The 24,012-nt window shown below is 45.2% G+C and overlaps 1 protein-coding gene across 5 annotated transcripts in view; it reads right to left on the reverse strand.

The window, feature by feature from the left end:
- Nucleotides 1–24,012, reverse strand: part of PPP1R16B (protein phosphatase 1 regulatory subunit 16B) — a 101,866-nt gene that overhangs the window by 68,287 nt on the left and 9,567 nt on the right. For all 5 annotated transcript variants that reach the window (XM_082361961.1, XM_082361960.1, XM_082361964.1 and 2 more), the window contains exon 2: nt 7,014–7,364. In XM_082361961.1, coding sequence (XP_082218087.1) covers nt 7,014–7,263 — 250 coding nt within the window. In that variant the 5' untranslated portion in view covers nt 7,264–7,364. The remainder of the gene's footprint in view (nt 1–7,013; nt 7,365–24,012) is intronic.

A 24,012-nucleotide genomic window follows, 5' to 3' on the forward strand; every position in this document is an offset into this window, starting at 1 on the left:
ATAACATATCACAACAGATTGAATTCAGAAGTGGATGAGAGAATCCAGCTGTCTTCTATTAAGCCAGACCTTTAAAAGATTTGCAAAAGCATAAAACAAGGCTACTCTCCTCACTATTTTTTTTCATTTTGAAAATATCATATCTTGATTATTTGTGAAAAAGTCTAATTTACTTTCCTATATGAATATTTAGTAGAATTTTAAAAATATTTTGATTAAAATTATATATTCAAAGTCTGAGTCAGTTTTAAGAAAACTTTGCCTTAAAATAAATGGATAATCCAGAAAAAAAAAAGAAAATATCATTTCTCATAAAAAGATTTATGTCAACATGTGTGGTGGTTTTCAAACATGTCCACAAATTCTCCTCCCTTCAAGAGGTAGAGCCTAATTCCCTTCCCCTTGAGTGTAGGTTGGACTCAGTGAATCATTTCTAATGGATAGAATATGGCAGAAGCAATGGTATGTGACTTAGAAGGCTAGGTCGGAAAAGGCACTGTGGTTCCCTCCTCGCTCTATCTCTTGGGTCACTGGCTCTGCAGGAGGCCAGTTGCCATGTTGAGAGGATGCTCAAGCAGCCCTAGGGAGAGGCTCATATGGCAAGAAACTGAGGCCTCCTGCCAAGAGCCATGTGGGTGAGGCATCTTGGAAGTGGATTCTCCAGCCCCAGTTAAACCTTGAGGTGATTGCAAACTTATGAGAGACCCTGAGTTAGAATCACCCAAGCTAAGCTGCTCCAGGGTTCTTGACTCACAGAAATTGTGTAAGACAGTAAATATTTATTGTTTTAAGTTTCTAAATTCTGAGCTCATCTGCTATGCAACAGTAGATAACTAGTACAACAGTTAATGAATTTATTTTTATGTTTTAGTCAGTGAATACACATTTATTTTAATTCCTCAGCTTTAATTTCCAATATGGTAAATATTGATATAGAACCCAGTTAAACAAAAGTTCTTAGGGGTTCTCAGTTTTTAATAATATAAAGGGGCTTTGAGACCAAAAAGTGTGAAGACTATTGTCCTAAACTCTGCAAATTGCTCCTTTATTAAGCTTTTCTCAAATTATCCCACGTGAGAGCAATTTCTGTTTCCGATCAGAGCTCTGACTGACAGAACGACACCAAAATATTATCAATGATTGTTGCTCTTCAGTAGGAGGACGTGATTTTATCTTCTTCTTAATGTTTTCTTTTCTGTACTTTACATTTTTTCTACAAATGAGGACGCATTATTTTTATAATTAGGAGAAAAGAAACTTCCCTTTTCAAAATCATCAAAAGTGAAAGTTAGAGCTGTGTTTTCTTTAGATGAGTCAATGGTTGAAGCTTGGCTTGCAGAGCCCAGGTGTCCGCCAACGCACCTGGGAGTTGGGGAGAAGTTTATGGGGGTGGGGTGGGGGAGGGGAGATGGCTGAGGAGCCAGCACCCCCCGCCTACCTCAGCCAGAATAGTTCCTTCATGTGCTTTACATATTGGGTTTCTGCATAATATTGCATTTAAAGAAAAGTTTCCACTTAAAAAAAAAAAGTTTGAAAACCTTTACCACGAGAATAACAGCTGAAGAGTTAAAATCAGGCTATAGAAGAATCACTCAAACTTCTTCCTCAATGTGAACACAGTTTCCACAAAGGAAACTCTGCATATTCTGAGGGAAGAACAGAAGCCCTGACAACTTAATAAATGTTTGGTGGTGTCAAGAGAGGCTGGCTCATGTGGCGTGGAAAGAAGTTACAGGGATGAAGAGCTTATCCAGGGACCCCCCAGTACTAAGGGCCCAAGAGGCCAGCAGAAACATCAGGGTCCTTAAGGCCCACAGAGACACAGATCGAACCACAAGTGAATGGTTCTCTTATTTTCTTTAAAAAAAAAAGCAGGAGGTACCAGGACCACCTGGTGGTTAAAAGCATGGGCTTCAGGGACAACAGATCTGGGTTCAAGTCCCAGGTCTGACACTTAAAACCTATGAGATCTTGGCAAGTGACATAGCCTCTCACAGCTTCAATGTAAGGGTACAATGTACAATTTCACCTGTAAAATGAAGTCTGAGAATGTAAAATTGTGAAGTCATTTTGCAAAACAGTTTAGCAGTTTCTTAAAAGTTAAACATAAATTTACCACGTGACCCAACAATTCCATTCCTAGGTAACTGCCCAAGACAAATGAAAACATATGTCCCCAAAAGGACTTGCATACAAATGTTCTTAGCAGCATTACTCATCATAATCCCAAATGGAAACCATCCAAATGTTCATCAACTGGTGAATGGGTCCCCAAAATGTGGCACATCAATACTGCAGAATACTATAGGGCAATAAAAAGGAATAAAGTCCTGATGCATGCCACAGCCTAGATGCACCTTGAAAACATTATTCTAAATGAAAGTAGCCAATCACAAAAGATCACATAGTGTATAAGTCCATGTAAATGAGATGTCCAGAAAAGGCAAATATATAGAGGCAAAAAATAGATTTGTGGTTGCCTGGGGCAGGGGCTGGAGCAGAAACTGGGAATGACTACAAATGGGCTCAAAGTTTCTTTTTGGGGCGATGGAATATTCTACAACTATGCTGTGGTGATGGATTCCCAACTTTGTAAATTTACTGAAAATCATTGAACTGTACACTTAAAATGGGCAAATTTGATGATATGTAAATTAAACCTCAATAGAGCTGTTTTTTAAAAATGGAGTTTGACTCTCTGCCTCAGAGGATTGCTGGAAAGATTAACTGAGATAATGCCTGTAAAGCAGGCAGCCTGGTACAAAGCAAGCACTTGGTAAATAATAATAATGATGACAATCAGAATATACACTAATAATAGATTATGTAAGTGTAGAATAATAGATAATGCAGGATAACAACAATTTATATCATATGTACTTCTCATTTAAATTTTTAAAATTAAAGTATAGTTAATTTACAGTGTTGTGTTAGTTTCCGGTGTACAGCAAAGTGATTCAGTTATACATATATATGTTTTCATATTCTTTTCCATTATAGTTTATTACAAGATATTGAATATAGTTCCCTGTGCTATACAGTAAGACCTTGTTGTTTATCTATTTTATATACAGTAGTTTGCATCTGCTAATCCTAAACTCCTAATTTATCCCTCCGCCTCCCTTTTCCCCTTTGGCAACGATAAGTTTGTTTTCTATGTCTGTGGGTCTGTTTCTGTTCTGCAAATAAGTTCATCTGTGTCATATTTTAGATTCCACATAGAAGTGATATCATATGTATAGCATATGTACTTCTTACCATACCACTCCCACATGTGTCAACCCAATTTAATCCTACAGGATTAAATTAAGGCAAGTGTACTATATCATCCTTGTTTTTACAGATGGGGGAAACCGAGGCACCAAGAAATTAATGAACTTTCCCAGGTTGCGCAGCTAGTATATGGCAGAGCTGGGATGGGGAGTCCTGGATAACTAGCTCTGGAGACTATGCTTCTCTCCACGACACTGCACTGCCAAGGCCCCTGGACCTTGGACCCAAGTCAGCTGTGTACTGAGTTACTGCTCTACCTAGTGATGGGGGAAAGGGTACAGAAAAGGATCAGAGACAGCTCCCCAAGAAGGTACCACAGGACTTAAACCTGAAGGGTGTAGGACTTAGTCAGGGGAAGAGTGTTCCAGACAGAGGGAACCGCATATGCAAAGGTGGAAAGGTAAGAGAACGCAGGGCTTGGGCAGGAAGCCAGAGGAGGTGGAAGTGGCTGGAACTGATACCCAGCAGTGGGAACATGGGGCTCAGGCAAGTCCAAGGCCATGGAGGGTGCCTGGTGCCCGGACATTAGCCTGAGGCGATGCGGAGCCAGAGAAGGAAAGTCAGTGAGTTCCCCAGCACTGCCTTACTCCAGGAATGACTCACATCACCCTGGCAGGTGGAGGAGGTTGACTCAGCCACTGCTGTGAGCTCAGGGGAGCGGGGGAGCTGCTACCCCACGTTCCCATCCCACTGTCATCTAACGCCCCAGCAGCTGCCCCGGCACCAGCTCCCCAGCATGCAGAAGCCGTCCTAGCCAGCTGGGAGCACCGGGCTTGGTCATGCTGCCAGGAAGCTGAACATAGTCTGGTGACAGCGCCTGCTGGCGGCTGGCAGCTTCCACACCCCCGCTCAAAACCCAGATAACTGTGGACCCCAGGGGCACCTCTCACCGCACTCCAACTGCCTGCCACGGGGCGCAGTGCTCTGGCCCTCCACTCTCACTTGGCTGTCAGGGGAACAGCCTGGGGGATCTATCACTTTTCTTATTCAGATTTAATATACAGATAAACATTTGCATGTGTGCACAAAACATTCACTGTGGCAAAAGCAAAACTACTGAAAACACTTATATGCCTAACAAAAAGGAAGTAGTTCAAAAATGCTGGTGAATCCATACTGCAGAATACTACGAAGCAATTAAAAAGGAGAATGCAGATCTATTATCCCATTGTACTGGCATGAAAACACCTCCAAGATACACTGCTGGGTAAAAATAAAAACCTACAGAATAAGGTATCGAGTATATTATCACTTACATAAAAACCAAAACAAACAAAAATCACAAACTAGCTCTTTATTTCGCCAAGTCTACAAATACGTAAGTAAGAAAAATGCCCAGAAGGAAGCACATCAAACTAAGAGCATTAGTAATCACAGAAGGAAGGGAGGGAGGGAGGGAGGAAGGAAGGAAGGAAAGAAGGAAGGAAGGAAGGAAGGAAGGGAGGGAGGAAGGAAGGGAGGAGGGATGGACGGGACTTTTTACTCTTTACATTTCTATGTAGTTTGATTTTTACCAGAAGCATGTATTTGGGTTCTTAAAAACATTAAAGTCTTAAAAAATAAAAATAAAAAAAAACATAGGGAAAAGTGTGTTAAAATGATCACCATGCTGGTGCAGGGTTCAGGGTCACTTTTCAAAGAGCTGTGACATCCAGGATCTTGTCTAATTCTTGCTACACCCCCTTGAGGGCAAGCGTTCAAAACCCCTTTTACAGATTAAGAAACTGGAGCCGGAGAGGTGAAACAAGCCGTTGAAGGTCACATGCAGGGCCGAGGGGCCCCTGGACCTTGGACCCAAGCCCAGCACTCTTTCTAACCTGCACCCGTGGGAGCGCACCGCGGTGCGGGCCAGGGGGCGGGGGCCGGGGCTGGGGAAGCGGAAGGCTGGGGGGAGGCACGAATGCTCCGAAGCAGCCGGTCATCCGGCTCACAGAGCCTCTGAAAAGCCCCTTCAGCGAGGGGAAAGGGGCCTCAGGCAGGGGAGAAGGGGGTGGAAGATGAGTGTGAAAGGAGGGCTGATGCAGCGCCGCCCACGACAAAATCAGACGTCATGACGTGCCGCCCACTGAGTGGGAGGGACCCGACGCGTCACCCGGCAAATGACACGTGGGAAGTAGCCTCGCAGGGCCACGTCCCTGGAGCCTGAGATTTCACGCCTCTCTCACAGGGGCTGCTCACCCCGGCTCTGGCTGCGCATTTTGCAGCTGACTGGTTCCGGGAATGCCTCCCTACTCAGTTCCCAGAGCTCTCTGTAACCAGGGCAGAAAGGGAAGTGTGCTTCTCAGAGGGTTCTAGAACCTGAGGACCCTAATACTCTTGTAAACCCTAATACTCTTTGGAGTGGTAAATGCCTCCACCCTTCAGTTCTTTTATTGGCTGCTTTAGCACCAAGTGTCTGGGGGCGGGGGGGCGTGTGGAGACAGGAGGCCAGAGGGACCCAGGAAACATGGCTAGGTCCCTCCAAGGACAGGCAGAAGGGATTCATATACAGGGAGGGACCAGAGCCTGCTGAGGGGAACACGGGATGCATGGACACATCTCAGCTGCACAGTGAGCAGGCGTGACCCCTCAGAGCATGCTCAGAGAAGAGGGCTTTGGCCAAATCACCGATCCTCTGTTCACTCTTATAATGGGGAGCAAACCCATGAGGCCATGAAGCCAGGGACAAGAACCTGGATCCTGGGAGTTCTGATTCCAGCTCTCCTCCCTTGGTCAAGTTCCTGAACCTTGCTGGGTCTCAGTTTCCCCATCTGTAAAATGGGTATTATTGTACCTGCCTCTTTGGTATCATGATATCTGGATCATAAGACACATAATGACAATAACTGAATAAAATATAACAAGTACAGGGTATCCATAAAATCTGGAAACAGATTATAGGAATGCATATATGTGTTCATATTTATTTATTCATCCGTTTTACAGAGTGAAAATGTCCTAGACAACACTGTGTACATTCGTCTCTGTTTCTAGACTTGCTGGACACTCTTTAAATAAATGTAATTTTATACAAGTATAATTTTATATAAATGTATATAAATATAATGTAATAAAATATAGTAACAATATAATAAACTAAAACATACTAATCACTTACACAGTAGGAGGGACCATGTCAAGGACTTGCAGGTATTCTCTATTTTAGTGTTCACAGCAAGCCCTGGAGGTGGATACTATTATTATCCCCATTTTACAGAGGCAGAAACTAAGGTACAGGGAGCTGAAGAGACTTGGCAGGGTCACCCAGGGGATAATTCCCAAAACCAGCTTGAGACCTGGGTCATCTAACCTCAGAGCCTATGCTGTTCTCCACCCCTCTAAACCATCTACCTCTAAAGTGAAGACCAAATAAAAGGGACCAGCAGACAGTTCTGCCGTACAGAGGAGGAGCTTAGGAATGCAAAGTCCTGTGAGTACTGAGCTCCTGGAGGAGAGAAACCAAATCCAACTGGTTCACCACCATATCTGGAATAGTAATGCGCAAGATGTAGGTTGACCGTCAATATTAGTGGGAGGAAAGGAAAATGAGTATTCATTAGCCAAAGGCTGGTATTCTTGTTTTCAAAAAGAAGTCTCAGATTTCAGAGCCCTTCCTAGGAGCATCCATCTCCTAAGATGTGTGGGGCTGCGCAAACGTGGGCGAGGGCCAGACCCACCCAGCTCTCCCCTCCACTGGCACAGAACCCAGAATCCAAGAGGCCCAGGGGGCCACCCACCAACCAGGACCAGGAGTGACCTACCTTCCTCAGCGTCGTTCCTAAGCGAGGCCTCCAGCAGGGCCACGCTGGCCTCGAAGGACACCTTCTTTCGCCGGCCGCCCGTGCTGCGCTTCCGTTCGTGCTTGCGCTTGCGATGCTGCAGGTCCTGCTCATACTGCGCCCACTTCTTCAGCTGCTGGGCCCGGCGCTTCTGGGCGGCGCGCAGCCGCTCCAACGTGGGCACCTTCTCCAGCAGCTGCAGCTCGGTCAGCAGGTCCACGTGGCTGGCCATGGCCTCCGCGCCTCCCCACGCCCTGGCTGGAGGCTAGCACAGCGCGCCGGGGGCCGGGGCGGCATGGGGGCTTCTGCGGGGCTGGGGCCGCATGCTGGAGCCTGTGGCGGGGAAGGGGAGAGACACACATGGACATGCTTGTCAGGCTCAAAACTCCGATCTGATGATGTCACCCGGCCCCATGTTCCATACGCTTCTTTCCCCCTATCTTATTATTTTTCTTTTTTTTAAATTGAGATACAAATGACCTATGACATTATGTAAGTTTCAAGTGTACAACATGTTGATTTGATATACTGCAATATGATTACCACTGTTAGCTAACACCCCCATCACGGTCACATAATAATCCTTACTTTCGGTGGTCATATTGTAATTTCATATAAGGTTGTTCTATTGTTATAACACATACGGGGGTTCTTTTTATAACATAGAAGGGGTTTATTGTTAGTTTTAAAGGAATGAGGATTATATTTTGAATGTCTCTGTATTAATTACAAAATAGGTTAATATTGACAGATATAATCCACATAAATGAAAGCTCTTTGGGAACCTTAATCTTAAGAGTATAAAGGGGTCCTAAGACCCACAAATAGCTGCTGAACTACTGGGACCTAGAAAACCTTAGTTGAAGTTTTCCTCTTTGGATGACTTTTTTAAAAAAATTCACACCTCTTGCTCTCATCAGTTCTTGAGCAACATGAAGTCAACAAAATTTCAGTGTGAAGCCAAGTGGGTGCTGTCTTCCTGTAAGCACAGACCCTATGGTCTCTCAGATGCAGAAGGAAAAGGTCTTGCAACAACTTGAGCCTTTCTAAGCCTGTTTTCCCACCTGTAAAATTTTGTATCCACCTCCCAGAATTTACAGGATGTTCAAGGAAGAAAGAGCTGACCAAAAAAGTTATACCAAAGAGAAACAAGTTATAGCAAAGAGAAACAAGCTTGGAGGAAGAAAAGCAGGGACACGTAAACGCAGCACATCTGGGAACCCATGGGGGCAAGGCTGGTGGAAGACTGCAGGATGATGGGTACAGGTCTACATTTATGTGCTGTGGAAATGCTCACTATCACAAAGGGGATCAGCATAGCACTGGCCTTCAGCAAGTGATTGTTAATCTCCTGGGTTCCCTGCTTCACTCTGGAGCTGCTGGTCCTCAGGAGGCTAAAGACCAGGATTCAGCCTTCGGCTGGACCCTCAGGAGCTCAGAATGTTCTTCAGGTCTCTCCCTGAAGAGACTGGAGTATACACAGGAGGAATGGGGAAGGGGTTGGCTTGGCAATATTCAGAGGGCAAAGGCTCCTGGGGTCTGAGTGGACCTGATCTCAAGGGTAAACATAAGCCAGGGACTTCCCTGGTGGCACAGTGGTTAAGAATCCGCCTGCCAATGCAGGGGACACGGGTTCGAGCCCTGGTCCAGGAAGATCCCACAAGCCACGGAGCAACGAAGCCCGTGCGCCACACCTACTGAGCCCGCACGCCACAACTACTGAAGCCCTCGCACCTAAAGCCAGAGCTCCACAACAAGAGAAGCCACTGCAATGAGAAGCCCGCACACTGCAGCAAAGAGTAGCCCCCGTGTAGCAGTGAAGACCCAACGCAGCCAAAAATAAACAAGTAAATAAATTTATTTTAAAAAAAAAAAAAAGGATAAACATAAGCCAATGGCAAGGCTCAGCAGGAAACAAGCAAACTGCCCTTGGTTGCCTTTTGTTTTGTTCTGAGTATCTTGCAATGCTTTTTCAATTAGTTAAACTTTTTATTTTGAGATAATTATAAATTTACATACGGTTGTAACAAATAATGTGGAACGATCCAGTGCAAACTTTACCTAGTTTATCCCAAAGGTAACATCTTGCAAAACTACAGTACAGTGTCGAAACCAAGAACCTGACATTGATACAACCTATCAATCTATTCAGATGTCCCCAGTTTTATATGTACTCATTTGTATGTGCGTGTGTTGAGTTTTAAGCAATTTTGTCACAAGTGTAGGTTTGTGTATCCACCACCACAGTCAAGATACAAACAGTTCCATCACACAAGGATCCCGCATCTCCCTCTCCCAATGCACTCCTGTCCTTGCCCTTGTCAATCACTAATCTATTCCCCATCTCTTGAATTCTGTCACTTCAAAAATGTTATATAAAAGAATCAGACAGTGGGTAACCTTTTGGGATTGACTTTTTTCACTCAACATCCCTTGAGATTCATCCAAGTTGTTTTGCATAACAGTAGTTCATTCCTTTTTGGTTGCTGAGTGGTACCTCCACTTTACGGATGTGCCCCAGTTTGTTTATCCATTCACTCATTGAAGAGCATCAGGGTTGTTTCTAGTTTGGGGCTAATATATTCATGTACAGATTTTTGTGTGAACATAAGTTTTCAATTCTCTGGAGTAAATACCCAAGAGTACAAGTTTCATAAGAAATTGTCAAACTATTTTCCAAAGTGGTTGTACCATTTTTTCATTCCCACCAGCCATGTGTGAGTGATCCAGTTTCTCTGCCAGAATTTGGCATGCTCACTGTTTTTTAGTCATTTAGATAGATATTCCTTTTTAAAAGTAAGGCGCTCAGAAGAGTTGAATTCACAGCCATGCTGTATCATCATGATGGTCAGAACTCACTGGGAGCTAGTGGACCACATATTTACTTTCCCCCACTTCTTCAAGGAATCGAACAATGAAACCTGCCCTGTGATGAGTTCTGGTTCAGAGATGGATTAAGGATCAGCTCTGCCTTCTAGGAAACCCAAGTCTGCCTGTCTGTCATCTATCTGTAAACTAATCTAATCCTTCTGATGACCTAATGAGATAGGTACTATTATCATCCCCATTTCACAGATAAGAAAACTGAGGCACAGAGAGATTAAGTAAACTACCCTACATCACACAGCTAGAAAATGGAAGACCTTTTCTGCCTAAGGTTATCAGAAAAGGCTCTCCAGAGTAGAAGGCAACTGATTTGAAACTCCAAGGATGAGTAGTCCACCAGGTGAAGAGGGCAGACATGGGAGCTTGGCAATGTACAAAGGCATGGAGAGGGGCTGAACACCATGGAGGAAATTCTGGGAACCAACACGCACAAACATGGCTGGAAGTGGATGGGACTGCCCAGCCCAATGGGAACAGAAGTCTTGTGGGAAGCAGTGAGCAACCTGTGGTACAAGGCCAGACAACCAGAAAGTCCCCTGTGGTCCACATCATGTTTGTGTGTTTGCTTGGTTGGTTTTTGGCCCACACCATGATTTACAGTATTGTCATTCATTGCTAACTTTTAAAACTTGAAGATTTTATATCCAAAATCAGATTTTCAGCTTTTCTTAGAACATCTCCGTACCTGGCCACACTGGGCTTACGTGGCAATAATCAGCAGGTTTGGAGTAGGACTGTCCCCTTTAGATGGGGCCCATCTAATTTCCCATAGTCCCCACTACTTCCCCCCCCATTACTCCCACCTGACCTCCTTCACTAATTGGCATCACTTGCTAGCTCCTATGGTCATTTCAGTTTGCAAGCCCTGCCTTAGGCGGAATGAGACAGCAGTCTCCAAATATCCACAAGTCCAATCTGCACAAGAAAGAGAAGATAGTCTGTGAGTCTCCCCAGTGCAGAACAGGACCAAGGCATAGGGGAACAGTGGTGTGCACCAAAAAAACCAGGCACCTGGCCTCCAGAGCTGTCCAACAAGCAATTGAACAAGGGCTTGTGGTCCAGTGGCTGTCTCTGGAGGTGGCAAATTCTCCGTCACTCACCGGAGAATACAATTTCTACTGATAACAGATCAGCCTAAGTGTTCTGTACAATTTCTTTCAGCCCTAAGATTCTGTACACAGATGGTTACTCATTTCTTCATTATTAAGTATTCACTGATCACCTACTAAGTGGTAGGTACCAAAAGCATGCTAAGACTGAAGATAAGAATAATCATATCAATCACCCTGTTATAGCCCTTAATCCTTTTCCAAGAACTTCCTCAGCCATCATCCCAGCCAGGTGTTTCCCTAAGTGTAGAAAGAGAACCCATACGGAGGGAATTTTCAAAAGTTCAGGACAAGAGTTAATATAACATGGAATCAGAGACACCAAGTTACCTCCTTTTCATTTCTTTTTCAGTCTATCAGATTGTCTCCAGAAGAAAGTGCTAATAGTTCGTTGGTAATAGACATCTTTATAACCATGTTTATAACCATGTCAATTTCCCTCCTAAACAAAGAGAAAGCAGGCCTCAGGCTAATAGCCTTGGGCAAGAAATGGTATCTAAGACAGAATGTAATAACAATGATTTTTTTTTCCCCTGTGGATTTGGTTTCACAGTTAGTGTTTATTTATGGTAGTGAAATAAAATTTCCTTTAAAAATAAATCTACTTCAGTGGAAATCTTACAAGGTGGTAGCAAAGAAAAATTAAATAATGATGGTATTTCGTCCTGGCAAAAATCGTGATTGACATTTGGGAAACTGTCCTGGTCACTGATCTTCAGTGACAACAATCTTATAAAAGAAGCACTCATAGAAGCTCATTACTTCATCTGACAAATATTTATTGGGCATCTATCACATGGCCAGGACTGCACTGAGAGCTAGGTATACAGCAGGGTAAAGACAGGTACAGTCCCTACCCATTGGATGGATGACAAAACAGAGGCACAAGGGAGTGGAAGACACACTCACGGGATACAGAGACTGAGCAGTAACTTGAACCCTGGGCCTGACTCCCAGTATAGTGCTCCCTCCTTGGGCCTCAGGGTGGTGGGCCCCATGCAGACAGAAGGTACTCACTGCTGTGCCTTCCCTGGCTTGGACAGTTTGCTTGGGTAAAGGAATTAAGGGCAGTTGCCCAGCCCCCTGGAGAAAGGTGAGAACAATGCGTCCCAAGGGCCAAAAAAGGGGGCCAGAGCACATTTTCTCTGACCTTGCTCTCTCTGCCAGCTCCCACCCGGCTCGCCCCTCTGGGTTCCCTGGAGCTGGGGCTCCAGGACAGCTCCCTCTTGACTGCTGGTTTTCAGGTGACCTAGTTTCCCCCAATAGACCCACACACCTCCTCCCACCCCCGTCCAAGAAAACCCTGCTTGGTCTAATTAAAGAATTGCCATCAGTGCTGTTAACACAGCAGCTGGGCAACCCCCAAGACAGGGCACTGGCCTGGGTGCTGGGGCAGCCCACATAAGTCCTGGCTCCTATCAGCTGTGGACTGGCTCTGTCGTGAGACCCGGTGCCCCTGCCCATACTTCCAGAGATAGCCCTGGTTGGTGATGGGGACACAGCCCAAACTGCCAGGACCCAGGAGAGCAATGGCATTATCAACTCTTTTTTTTTTCTCTCTCTCTCTTTTAAGGGTAGGGGAGTTTTTATTTGTTTATTATTTATTGGCCGCTGCGCGTGGCATGCGAGATCTTAGTTCCCCCACCAGGGATTGAACCCATGCCCCCTGCAGTGGAAGCGTCCTGGAGCCCTAACCACAGGACCACCAGAGAATTCCAGGCATCATTAACTGTTAAAGGAGATCCCCAAGGAGGACCTCACTGGAGGAAAACCAGCTCCACGGAGACATACTGAGCCCAGTGTGTTGTGGGAGCATCCGGATGGACCATCTTGAAGAGAACTGGGCACGATGTGGGCACGCGAGCTAATGGAATGGCTAGGCTAGAGACGCGGGTGGGGGAGGGGTCCGCAGAGGCCAGGTTGGGCTGAGGTTATCCAGGAAGTGTATGCGCTGTGAAAAGAGGAATCAGAAGCAAGGAGAAAACAAAGTACGGTACTTGATAATTTTTCCAACCAGTGGCTGTGTCAGGTCTGGGTGGATGAACCAAAGTAGCCCGATTCTGGGCAGCCCCAAGTCTGAGGCCAACGCCCTTGACCCTCAGTGAGGCAGGAACAGGCAGTTGGAGTAAGCCTTGAATCAGCCTCTGACTGCTGTCTGACAAGGCCGAACTGGATTCCTGTTGGTGTATCCACTAACCCTCGCTGCCGCAGAAAAGGAAAAACAAGCAGCGTAGGGAAGCAGGGGCTGCGCTTGGGGACGAGGTGGAGGCGGGCTGGACAGCGTGCACTACAGAATCCCTCCCCTCCCCCCAAAATGAAAAGAAGCCTATTATAAGAGTGTTGTTTGGGGGATGATATGTCTCTGAGGAAACGAGAAGAAGAAAGGCATGGGCCCATTGAAATACACAGCTTGGTGATGGTCTGTGTAGTTCCCTCAATATCACTCCGTGCTGATTGGCCAGAGTCCATGAGCAACAGCCTAAGCCCAGCCAGAGTGATTGGTTGGGGGGAGGCACATGACCTAAGCTGGACCAATCAGAAGCTGTCTCTTCCCATGCCCATAAACGAGAAGCATGAACCCCAGTTGCTGCTGGAAGCCGGGCTTTGGATAAGGCCAATACTCGGGAGTCAGAGGAGGGAAACAGGGTCCTTTAATTTAGGGACCTCTGGACTTTATCTCCTTTATTATTTAAGCCAGTTGAATTGATTTTGTTACTTGTAGCCAAGAGTACCCTAACAGACATTTACGCTACTTTTAGGGATGCAGGAATGGGAGCCCCAGAAGGAGATGTTGCCTGAATCAGAATGAGTGGTCTCTTGCTGGGGCATATCACCAGATACCTCCACTTCCCCTAGAATGGCCATCTTATGGCCCTCCAGGCCCAAGCTGAGGGCCAGCCTTGAAGAAGGGTGGGAAGGCCAAAGCCAGGTTTCCACGGCAGCCCCGCCCCCTGAGGTGGGGGGAAGGGGACCCAGGCCTTGCGACGCCTCCATCCCAGAGGAGCGGCTGGTTGACACATCTTTGGACTCGAGCCCAGTGCCTTGAGAAAAACAACACGAAGGAAGGTGAATTCAAATTGAAGAGACTTTAAAACATGAGTCAGACAGTGCCTCAAAGTTCACACTGTTAACAGAAAACGTTAAGATTTTTTTTCTTGTTCTTCAGCTATTCTTCTCCAGGGAACCTTGGCAGCTCTCTGGAGGAAGGCCGTGAGTGCTTGCGCCTCGTGCTTCCTGTAGCATTGAGCACGAGGGAAAAAGCAAAACAAAACGCTGCACCGGCTTTCCCTGCTCCGAGCTCACTTGGGACCCACTTTCTCTCCTAAAGGATGCACACCTCCGCCCTCCCACAGCACGCTCCTTTGAATAATAGCGTCATTTCCCCCTTCCTGCTCACTCCCCACCCCCCGTATAAAGATGCTTTACTCATGAACAAAGAGACTTCTGGGGCCCTTGGTGCTCCAAAATCTGAATTAGAAATTAGCCTTGTCCCCCCACCAACTCCATTCTCATGGGATTCTGTAGACTTTCTGTTCTACCCTTGCTGTAATGAACCTTCTAGATTTCATGCACAGTCATCCTAGACAGACATCCTGGTTTTAAATCTGTTGTGGGACTCGGGTCCCTGAGGGTCTGCTCCTTAACTCTGCCTCTCCCAGCTGTGCTCCTTCATTCAGACCTCTGAGTGGTGGCCCTGGGCTTGGCCTTGATTTGTCACTGTTCTCTGAAGCCCACTAACTATAACCTAATTTGGCAAGACCTTGGGGGGTGGGGGGCAGGGATGGAGGAGAGGGGAGGGTGGCAGGACTCGAAAACCACAAGTTCAACAAGAACAGAGCGATCGATCAAGCAACTAAAGCATCTTGAGCTCTCTCAGGAAAAGAATCATGTCCAGCATTGAGATAATAGCCCAGCTGACCTCTGTCTGAACTGGCTGGGCCATTTTGGTAATATAGGACCAGGCCTTAATGAAAGCCATGAATGAAAGGATTAGCTTTGTTCTCTAGAGGGCAGAGTTGGGATCATAAACAGGCAAAATGAAGAAGTAGGATCAGCCCGGCACTTTCCTGGCAGAAAGTGGTTAAGACTCCATGCTTCCACTGCAGGGGGCGTGGGTTCGATCCGTGGTCAGGGAACTAAAGATCCTGCATGCTGCATGGCGCAGGGAAAAAAAAAAAAAAAAAAGTAGGATCAGCCTGGAATGAGGAAGAACTGTCTAACACTGGTGATTCAAAGCCCAGCCATGGTGTGATGCTGGGGTCCCCACCACCAGGAACTCCATGGTCACTCATGAGGTTGCAGAGAGAGAAGGTCCATATTGGGTTGGAGGTGGGACTGGCTCAGTGAACCCCAGTCCCAACCTGGCAGACAGATCATCTGTATTAGCAGTAAGACTCTATCATGTATATTTGCAGCCCAGCACTTGGTAACCACCAGGCTAGACAGTGTGGAAGAACCATTGCAAGTAGATATCGATTGACGATGTTTTAGATTCATTTCTACTTGTGAAGGTGAGGCAGCTGTCTCAGACTCAGCTCTGAGAAAACTTCAGAGGAAGCCACAGCTCGGAGGGGTGAAGGAAAACCCGTGAACACAACCATCTTCCATGCTGAGCTTCTCTCCTTGAACCTGAACCCACAGAGAGGCCCACCTACTTATGGGTAAGAATGCCACTGTGGAGGCGGCTGCAGGGGACAGAACAAAGGTGCCAAGGATGGGGCACATGCGAAGATGACATGATGTCTACGAACACATTAGTCAGTCACAGTCACGGTGCTAAGCCAGCCAGTCTTCTAAAGAAGCTTATGTAATAGCTAAGCACGGGGAAACGGGAGTCAAATTACACATACTGCTTCTCCAGGCTTGGGGGAGTGTGGTCCACCCCCTCCCTTGCAGAGAGATAAAAACTCCCTTTGCAGCTAGAGGGATCATTTTCCAAAGGAGGCCACGTGTGGCCACACAATGCCCTCCTGGTTTACGCATTTATTAAATAGGGGATGGCTATTCACACTGACTAAGGCTGGAGTGGCCTCTGCCACCTCTGTCTCCCTCTCTCAGCATGACATCCTTGGACGAGCTTTCCTCTGTTGTGCCAACTCTTAGGTTGGTGGTGGCTTCTTGGAGCACTTTGAGGACACAGGTTATGAGGCCACATGTGATAACAGGAGGAATGAGGGCTGTGATTGATTAGTAATGTCTGCCACAGATAAAGGAGTGGGCATTGGCTGCATGCATACTGAGCATGCAACTCTGTTCTACGTCACGCTTGCCTACTTGGATTTCAATACTTGCCTTTGCCCCGCAGTTCAAAATCCTCTAGTCTCAAACACAGACATCTGGAAAGTTATCAGATTGAGTGGAAGGGCCCCTCAATATCAATATATCATTCAACCAAGAACAAAAGTCACTGTGGCCTCAGTGGTAGACAGGAATCAAGAATATCTTAGGTTCTAGTAAGAATTTCTCCAATAACTTGCCCTAGGGAGTAGAATGAAGACCTGTCCTCCATGACTCCATCCCCTTAAATTGACTGGATCCTGGTTCTAGGAAGCAGTATGCTGAGCCAACTCAAGCAAAGGTTGGCAGCCCTTGTGCAATTGCCACCCCTCCCAACCCTGACCCTGGAAAGTAGGGAGGTAAGTGTCCTGCTGGTAACTGGATGGGGTTAAAGAGGGAGGGGCAGGGATCACTATCAGCCAGGGATCACTCTCTCATCCATCCTAGGCATCCTGGGTTTCACAGCATTACCAACATAAAGGAGGAAGGGGACTGCGGTCTGCGGAAGCCCCTCTCTCCACTTCGGAGACCTCAAAGATATCCCTAGCGAGCTATCTCCTTCCCTTTAGCCAGGGGTGCTCTTAGCCAATTAGGAAGTAGCTGGGATGGGAATTTTAAAAAGCTTTTCATATAGTTTGTTCATGGAGGTTTGGAGAATAATTCCAAGGAAACAAGGACAATAAAAAACAGAGAGTTGGACTCAAAGGAGAAAGTCCTATGCTGGAGGAAGAAAGAATGAGGAGACAAAGGGCTAAAGCAATGCAGACAATGGGTACCAATTAACTGCACAGCCAGTAAGTGGTGGAGCTGGGATCCGAACCCAGGTCTGTCTAATTCCATTGTCTACATATATTAAAGGGGAAGGAACCAGGAAAAAACTCTAAAAGAACCACAAGTGCTTTAAAACATCTTCCTCATGAAACACAAGAAGATTTCAGAAAATCCAAGGTATTAATCATCAAGGAGATAAGAGGACATTTCGACTAACAAACCAGACAGATCAACTGGTAATAAAGCAAATACTTGCTGAAATCAGTATAGAGTAAAAACATACGCTTAATGAAACTAAACATAAGTGGGACTTCCCTGGCAGTCCAGTGGTTAAGACTTGCAGGGGGCGCGGGTTCGATCCCTGGTCAGGGAACTAAGCTCCCACATGCTGCATAGTGTGGGCCAAAAAAAAAAAAAAAAAAGTAAAATAAGACCGATCCACTTAAAAAAAAAAAGCAAAACTAAAACATAAGCATCTCAGAACATAAAATATGTAGATGAAAGGAACCCAGAGATAAAGAATGCAGGGTAAAAATGGCAGCTTCTGTGCACAGCACATCTTCCATGGGTCAAATACTTTACATGTAACATCTCTTGGAATCATTGTGCCAACTCTGCAGTAGGTGTTGTTCCCATTTCAAAGAGGAGAAAACTGAGACTTAGAGAGGTTAAGGAACCCATAAGTAGGGCTATTCCAGTTGTCTATAGCTGGCATCTTTTCTGATTGCTCAATCATATGCCATGATGGTTAAGTATTTTTTATTATCTCCCCTGCTTGAAAATAGAGAAAATGTCAGACAGGAAAGATGGCCCACAAAAGCACGACTAGAAGCAAGAAGAGAACTCTTTGCAGGAAAGTAAATGAAATCTATGCAGAGTGAGGATAATTGATTACAGTCATAACTTCCCTTACTATTGGAGCTGTCATCACCTTTGGAGGCTTAGGCAGGAAATATATGTATCTCATCCTAAATTTCATAAAACTGCCTTCCAAACCCTATGAGCTCAGCCCCCTATGACTACTGTTCCCTTTCTTGGTGAGCGCTTTCTCATTTTCACTTTACCCAACAGCTCCCAAACCAGATTCATAACAGCAACTGTCTTCTCTCCTCTACTCTCTGGGAGATGAAGCTGTCAGTAGAATAAATCAGGAAGTTTCCAGACACTCAGCATTTGGGTAAATGAAGTTTCCATCCAATACACAGGCTTTGAAGTCTCTCTGTATGGGATTTGTGACCTTCCAGGTCACCATGCAGAGAGAAGCAAGCCGTAGTAACCTGCCTTTACATTACTTTCGTTCCTCCCCTCTTTGATCTCCAGCCAAAGTCCCTTCACTTTGATTCCCTCCTCTTGGCTCCTCTTGGGTGTACAGAACTCCAAGCATACCTCTGCTTCCCCTCTGACCCCTTATTTCCATTGAAAATTCTCCATAAGCCATAGATTCAATCCCTTGAAAGTGATGTTACTGTCACAATTGAACTTATCTCCTCGTGTTGAAATCTCAGGTTCACTTTGTTAGAGACTTTGGTCTACACTCAGAGCCCTAATATAATTTCAGTCCTCTCACTCATCATTTTCTCCAGCAAATTGCTAAACACTCTTTCTATTTTATGCTTGATGTCATCAACAAGTAACTAATTTCAGAATTTTCTTCTGGCAGTTTTCTCCTCTAATTCACTTCCACTTTTAATTTAAAGCTGCATTCATTTAACCAATCAACAAATATTTATTACCATCTACTATGTGCTAAGCCATAAAGCATGGGGGTCCTAAGGGTCCCTTAATGAACAAAACTATTGATCAGAAAAGTTCTGCTCTGGTAAAGGCAGAGTAGCTCTTATTGGACCCACCCCCTTACATATAACTATTGTGAACTCTACACACCACACACACACGCACACACATAACCTATTGGAAGGCACTAAATTTGTTCAACCACAAGCAGACAGAAGCCGGAGGGGAGTCAACACATGAAAGAAAGAAATTTGCACTAGGTGAATTCCATGTTTTTGTAGCTTTTTATCCGAGGGGAGGCCCCAGTCAGTGTTGTACCTGTTGGCTACAACCTGGATGAGAACCTTTGCTCTTACCGTTTGAGGAATTAAAGGACAGAGTCAGGTAACTACAGTTGGGAAGTGAAGAGAAAGCATCCCAGAAAAGAGTCACAGATGGTAGCCCCAAATGCTGAGTATAGATTCCGTCCAAATCTCTCTGAATGATGCATGTGCAGGGCAGGTTCCAAGCAGCCCAACTAAGGCTAAAAGAACTGAAGAAAGATTTCAGCTGCTGCCTACCCAGGGGGAAACTGAATTTAGAGTTTGTTTGGTCAAGTTAACTGACTGATTTTTTTTAAAAGTCATTACTGTTCTGAGGAACATAATAGAACCAAGAGTCTCTTCAAGTCTCATTCACGATGTTCAAGATGTAACCTAAAATTACTAGAAAAAAAAATTCTTTCTAAAGCAAACAGGAAAGGGACTTCCCTGGAGGTCCAGTGGTTAAGACTCCATGCTTCCACTGTATGGGGTGTGGGTTCAGTCCCTGGTCGGGGAACTACGCTCCACATGCCTCAGCGTGGCCAAAAAAAAAAAACAAAAAACAAAAAAACGGAAAATATGACTCAAGCTCAAGAGGAAAGGCACAATAGAGATCTACCCGCAAAATGACCCCTTATTTCCTTTAAGGGTATAAAGGAAAGTATGCTTATAATAAATGAACAAATAGGAAATACCAGCCACAACACAGAAACCACAAAGAAGAGACGTGAAACTATTAATCAGATTAGTTAAATCCACGCCAACACCTTTCTCTTCATCCATGTGAGTTGTGCTTTTCACTAGAGCCAGTTACATAGTTCTAATATTGACTTCAATGACTTTTTTTTTTTTGGAACACCTTCCAAGTGCCAGGTCTTGGGCAAGCTTTGGGGAGCAAAAATACAACATAAAATATTAAATCCTGATCCCAAAGACCAGATATTTTCATCTGATGACATCTGTATAGACTACTTGTTACTTCTCATGTCCTCCCTTCTCTTTCAGGTCTTAAATTGGAAGAAGAGATTGAAGTCCTGTCATGGGCTCTTCCCAGCTTCCAGATCACTCCTGATGGAACCATTTGCCCACATAAAGCACACATGAATGAGGCACAGGCTGTCAGGTTTAATACACCTCTACATTCTCCTTCCACAGCAAAATCATCCTCCCCTGCTGATTAGACAGATCAAATCTATAAAAAACTCTGGGTACAGACGTCAAAGAGAGTCAATGGGGAGGCACTTGCCATTATAACACCTCTTTATACAGTTCCATTAATGCGTGTTTTGCTTTTTCAAAACCTGGCAGGAAAGAGGTTCTCAAACTTGGCTACAAAGTTGGAATCACCTGGAGATGCTGGGAACTTATATTAAGATCGCAGAGCATGACTACTATATATCCACCAGAGTGGCCTTTTTTTTTTAAAGACAGAAAGTACCAGTGGTTGGCAAGAATTCTTATAAACTGAGTGGGAATATAAATTGGTACAGCCACTTTAAAAAACTGCTCAAGCAATATCTTCTAAAGCTGAACATATGATGCCCTATAATCTAGCAATTTCATTCCTAGGAATATACTCAACAGAAATTTCTATATACATTTACCAAAAGGCATTTACAAGAATGTTGACAGCACTATTCGTAATAATCCCAAAGTGTAAACTATCCAAAATGCCCACCAAGAGTAGTTTGGAAAAAAAATTTTGGTGTACTCACACAATGGAACGGATGAGTAATATACAATTACACTTGACAATCTGGATCTCTCACATTGTTAACCAAAATAAGCCAAACACAAAAATGCATACTATATGATTCCACTTATGTAAAATTCAACAACAGGCAAAAGGAATCTATGTTGTTATCAATCAGAATGGTGGTTTTGGAGTGGGGGGTGACTGGGAAGGGACTGAAGAAGGGCTTCTCAAGTGCTGATAATATTCAGTTTTTTGAGCAGGATATGGCTTACCTGGGCATGTTCAATCTGTGATTGTTCAATTCATTCACTTAGGATGTGGGTACTTTTCTGTGTTTGCTTTACCTTAATAAACCATTAAAATTTTTAAAATACGGGGTCCCATCTCAAGAGATTCCAGTTTAGTTGGTCTGGGGTGCAGCCAGGCATTGAAATTTTTAAAAAGCTCCCCAGGTGGGTCTAATGTGCATCCAAGAACCACGGTGTTAGAACTTGGCAACCCTCTTGACTATTTATTTCTTGGAGCAGAAAGAGCTGCTGTTTCTCCAGAAAGTTTAAAGCAGGATGTTTTCTGTGGATCACTGGTAGCTCCAGAGGAGGTTAACAGGTGTTACAAGGAAAAAGGGTTCCGTGGTGAAATAAACAATTTTACAATTTTTAATGATTAACTCTTATTGAACACTTACTACATTCCTGGAGCTAAGCTAGCTGCTTTATCTACACTATCTCATTTAATCCCACAATAAGCCTATGAGAAAGGTACTATTAATCCTCATTTTACAGAAGAGTAAACTAAAGTTCAGTGAGGTTAAGTAATTGCCAAAGGTCACACAGCCAGTAAGTGACAGGGTTAGGATTCAGATCCACATTGGCCTTGACGCTGAAGCCCATGCTCTGAACCACTGCCCTGATTTGCCTCTCCAGGCAGCACTTGTCTGCAGGACTTAACAGAGCTTCCACTTGGCTAATGCGAGCTGTGGGTTGTCAAGGCAGGAACGTGGGAGGCAACACTTCCCAAAATGGTCTCCTTGCCTCCATCTCTTACCTTCCAACCCACAATCCACACCACTGGCAGAGTTTTCATTCTGCACCCAAGTCTGATCCTGTATTTCCCTTGTAGGGAAGCATATAATGTCTCCCCAGAGCCTGTAAAGTCTAAACTTCTTAGCCTCAGAGACCAGACCATCCAGTATCTGGCCTTGACGTCTTTAGCTTTACCTCTGGTCGTCCTAACCTCCCTCCCCCCCCCCAAGTCCACTAAACACTCAATTTTCCAGCTACACTTAATAGGTCTGGTGGATTCACACTCCGACAATGGTACCCACCATTTGCTGAGACTCTGCTATGTGTCAGGTACTGCCCATAAATTAAGTTTAATCCCCACAAGGAGCCTTTAAAAACAGGTCTCATTATCTCCAGTAGATAGAGTAGGAAATGGAGGCTCATCTTGACATGCCCAAAGTCACAACTAGGGAGTGGCAGGCAGAACTAGGATTTGAACACAGATTTAGATTTCTCCTCTACAAAGCCCATGGAGTTTTCTCTCCGCCTCACTCCCCACCTCACCTTCATTCATGCTGTTCCAAGGAGTGGTAGTACCCTTCTTTCCCTCCACCTGGCAAGCTTTTCCTTGTTCTTTGAGAGCTAGCCCAAGTGCTGTAATGATAATATCTATCATCTCTTAAGTGCTTTCCAGGCACCGTGCTCAGCACTTGACTTGCCGCGTCTCATTTACACGATATTGTCTCCATGCTCCTTTTATTCCCTCCGAGTTGTTCTTTATCGGCCTTGTGCCAAACGGGTTTCTCTCTCCTCTTTAGTTCCAAAGCATTTGACCACATCTCTGTTGTGGCTCTCAACTAGTAATTGTTAGTTTCAGATCTGCCTCTTCCATTGGACTAGATGCTCTCGAAAGACAAGGAATAGATGTTATTCACCTTTTCATCCCACCCTAGAGTCAGCCAGCATGTGGTAGATTTTCAATAAATGGGACAGGGTAGACAGGAGGGTGGGAGACCAAGAGACTGAAATTCACTGACATTATTCCATCAGTCGTATCACAGGGAGTGGTCCTCTGGCTTGGAACCAGAGCTATAGAATCAAACCAGACAAAACAGACCTGGTTGTTGGAGGAACGTGGGGGCCAGACCCAGGATGTACCTTACCTGGCCCCTGCCTTGCCATCCATGAAAGGATGAGTTAGGACTGTCTCTGGCTCCACAGTCTTTTTTCAACTCTGCATGCTTTGCAATTGGCTCCAGAGATCCTGGCTTAGAAGCTTTGCTGTAAAGTGATGGTTAGTTTCATTCCACAGCACTGTTTCAGATATTCTCAGCTGCTCCTTGCCGTGTGTTGTTCTAAAGGTACTGCAGTGAATGAAGAGCTATCCAAGACAGGTAGCCCAAAGAAAATGCATAGCTAAGGCGTGGTTCCCGCAGGTGGGAAGATCAGGTGGTCATAACCCCTTTCTAAATGGATCTATTCTTTTTGAGTAGGAGGCCCTTTTACAAGACACAGACATCTCTGATGCTTACTCATTCATTGAACGCCCATTCTGTGCACCCAATCTACAGTGGGCACTGTTCAGAGCACACGTCCTTGTAACCCCTGGAGTAACCACCAATTCATGCCACCCACATCCAACTTCCATGAGCTCCAAGGCTGTGGATTTTTTTTTTTTTTAATTTATTTTTGGCTGTGTTGGGTCTTCGTTTCTGTGCAAGGGCTTTCTCTAGTTGCGGCAAGCGGGGGCCACTCTTCATCGCGGTGCGCGGGCCTCTCACTATCGTGGCCTCTCTTGTCGCGGAGCACAAGCTCCAGACACGCAGGCTCAGTAGTTGTGGCTCACGGGCCTAGTCGCTCCGCGGCATGTGGGATCTTCCCAGACCAGGGCTCAAACCTGTGTCCCCTGCATTGGCAGGCAGATTCTCAACCACTGCGCCACCAGGGAAGCCCAAGGCTGTGGATTTTTAAAGCCTGCCTTCTGTTCCTTTGCTCTCGCTCTTTCTGGACTAACATACACGTTTGCCCAGGTAAGAGTGATTGGTAATCAGCACCAGCTGCAAACTCAGCTGGGTTTCTGCACAGCCTCCCTCAAACAAACCTCATTAGTAAACATGGAAACCACCAAAAAGTCTATTTCAAAATTACTTATCCCTTCCTAGCTGCCCACCTCTTCTGCTGCCACCATTAGGGGTAAGCAGCATG

Source organism: Balaenoptera borealis (genome assembly GCF_965194805.1).
Source record: "Balaenoptera borealis genome assembly, chromosome: 16".
Taxonomy (NCBI): Eukaryota; Metazoa; Chordata; class Mammalia; order Artiodactyla; family Balaenopteridae; genus Balaenoptera; species Balaenoptera borealis.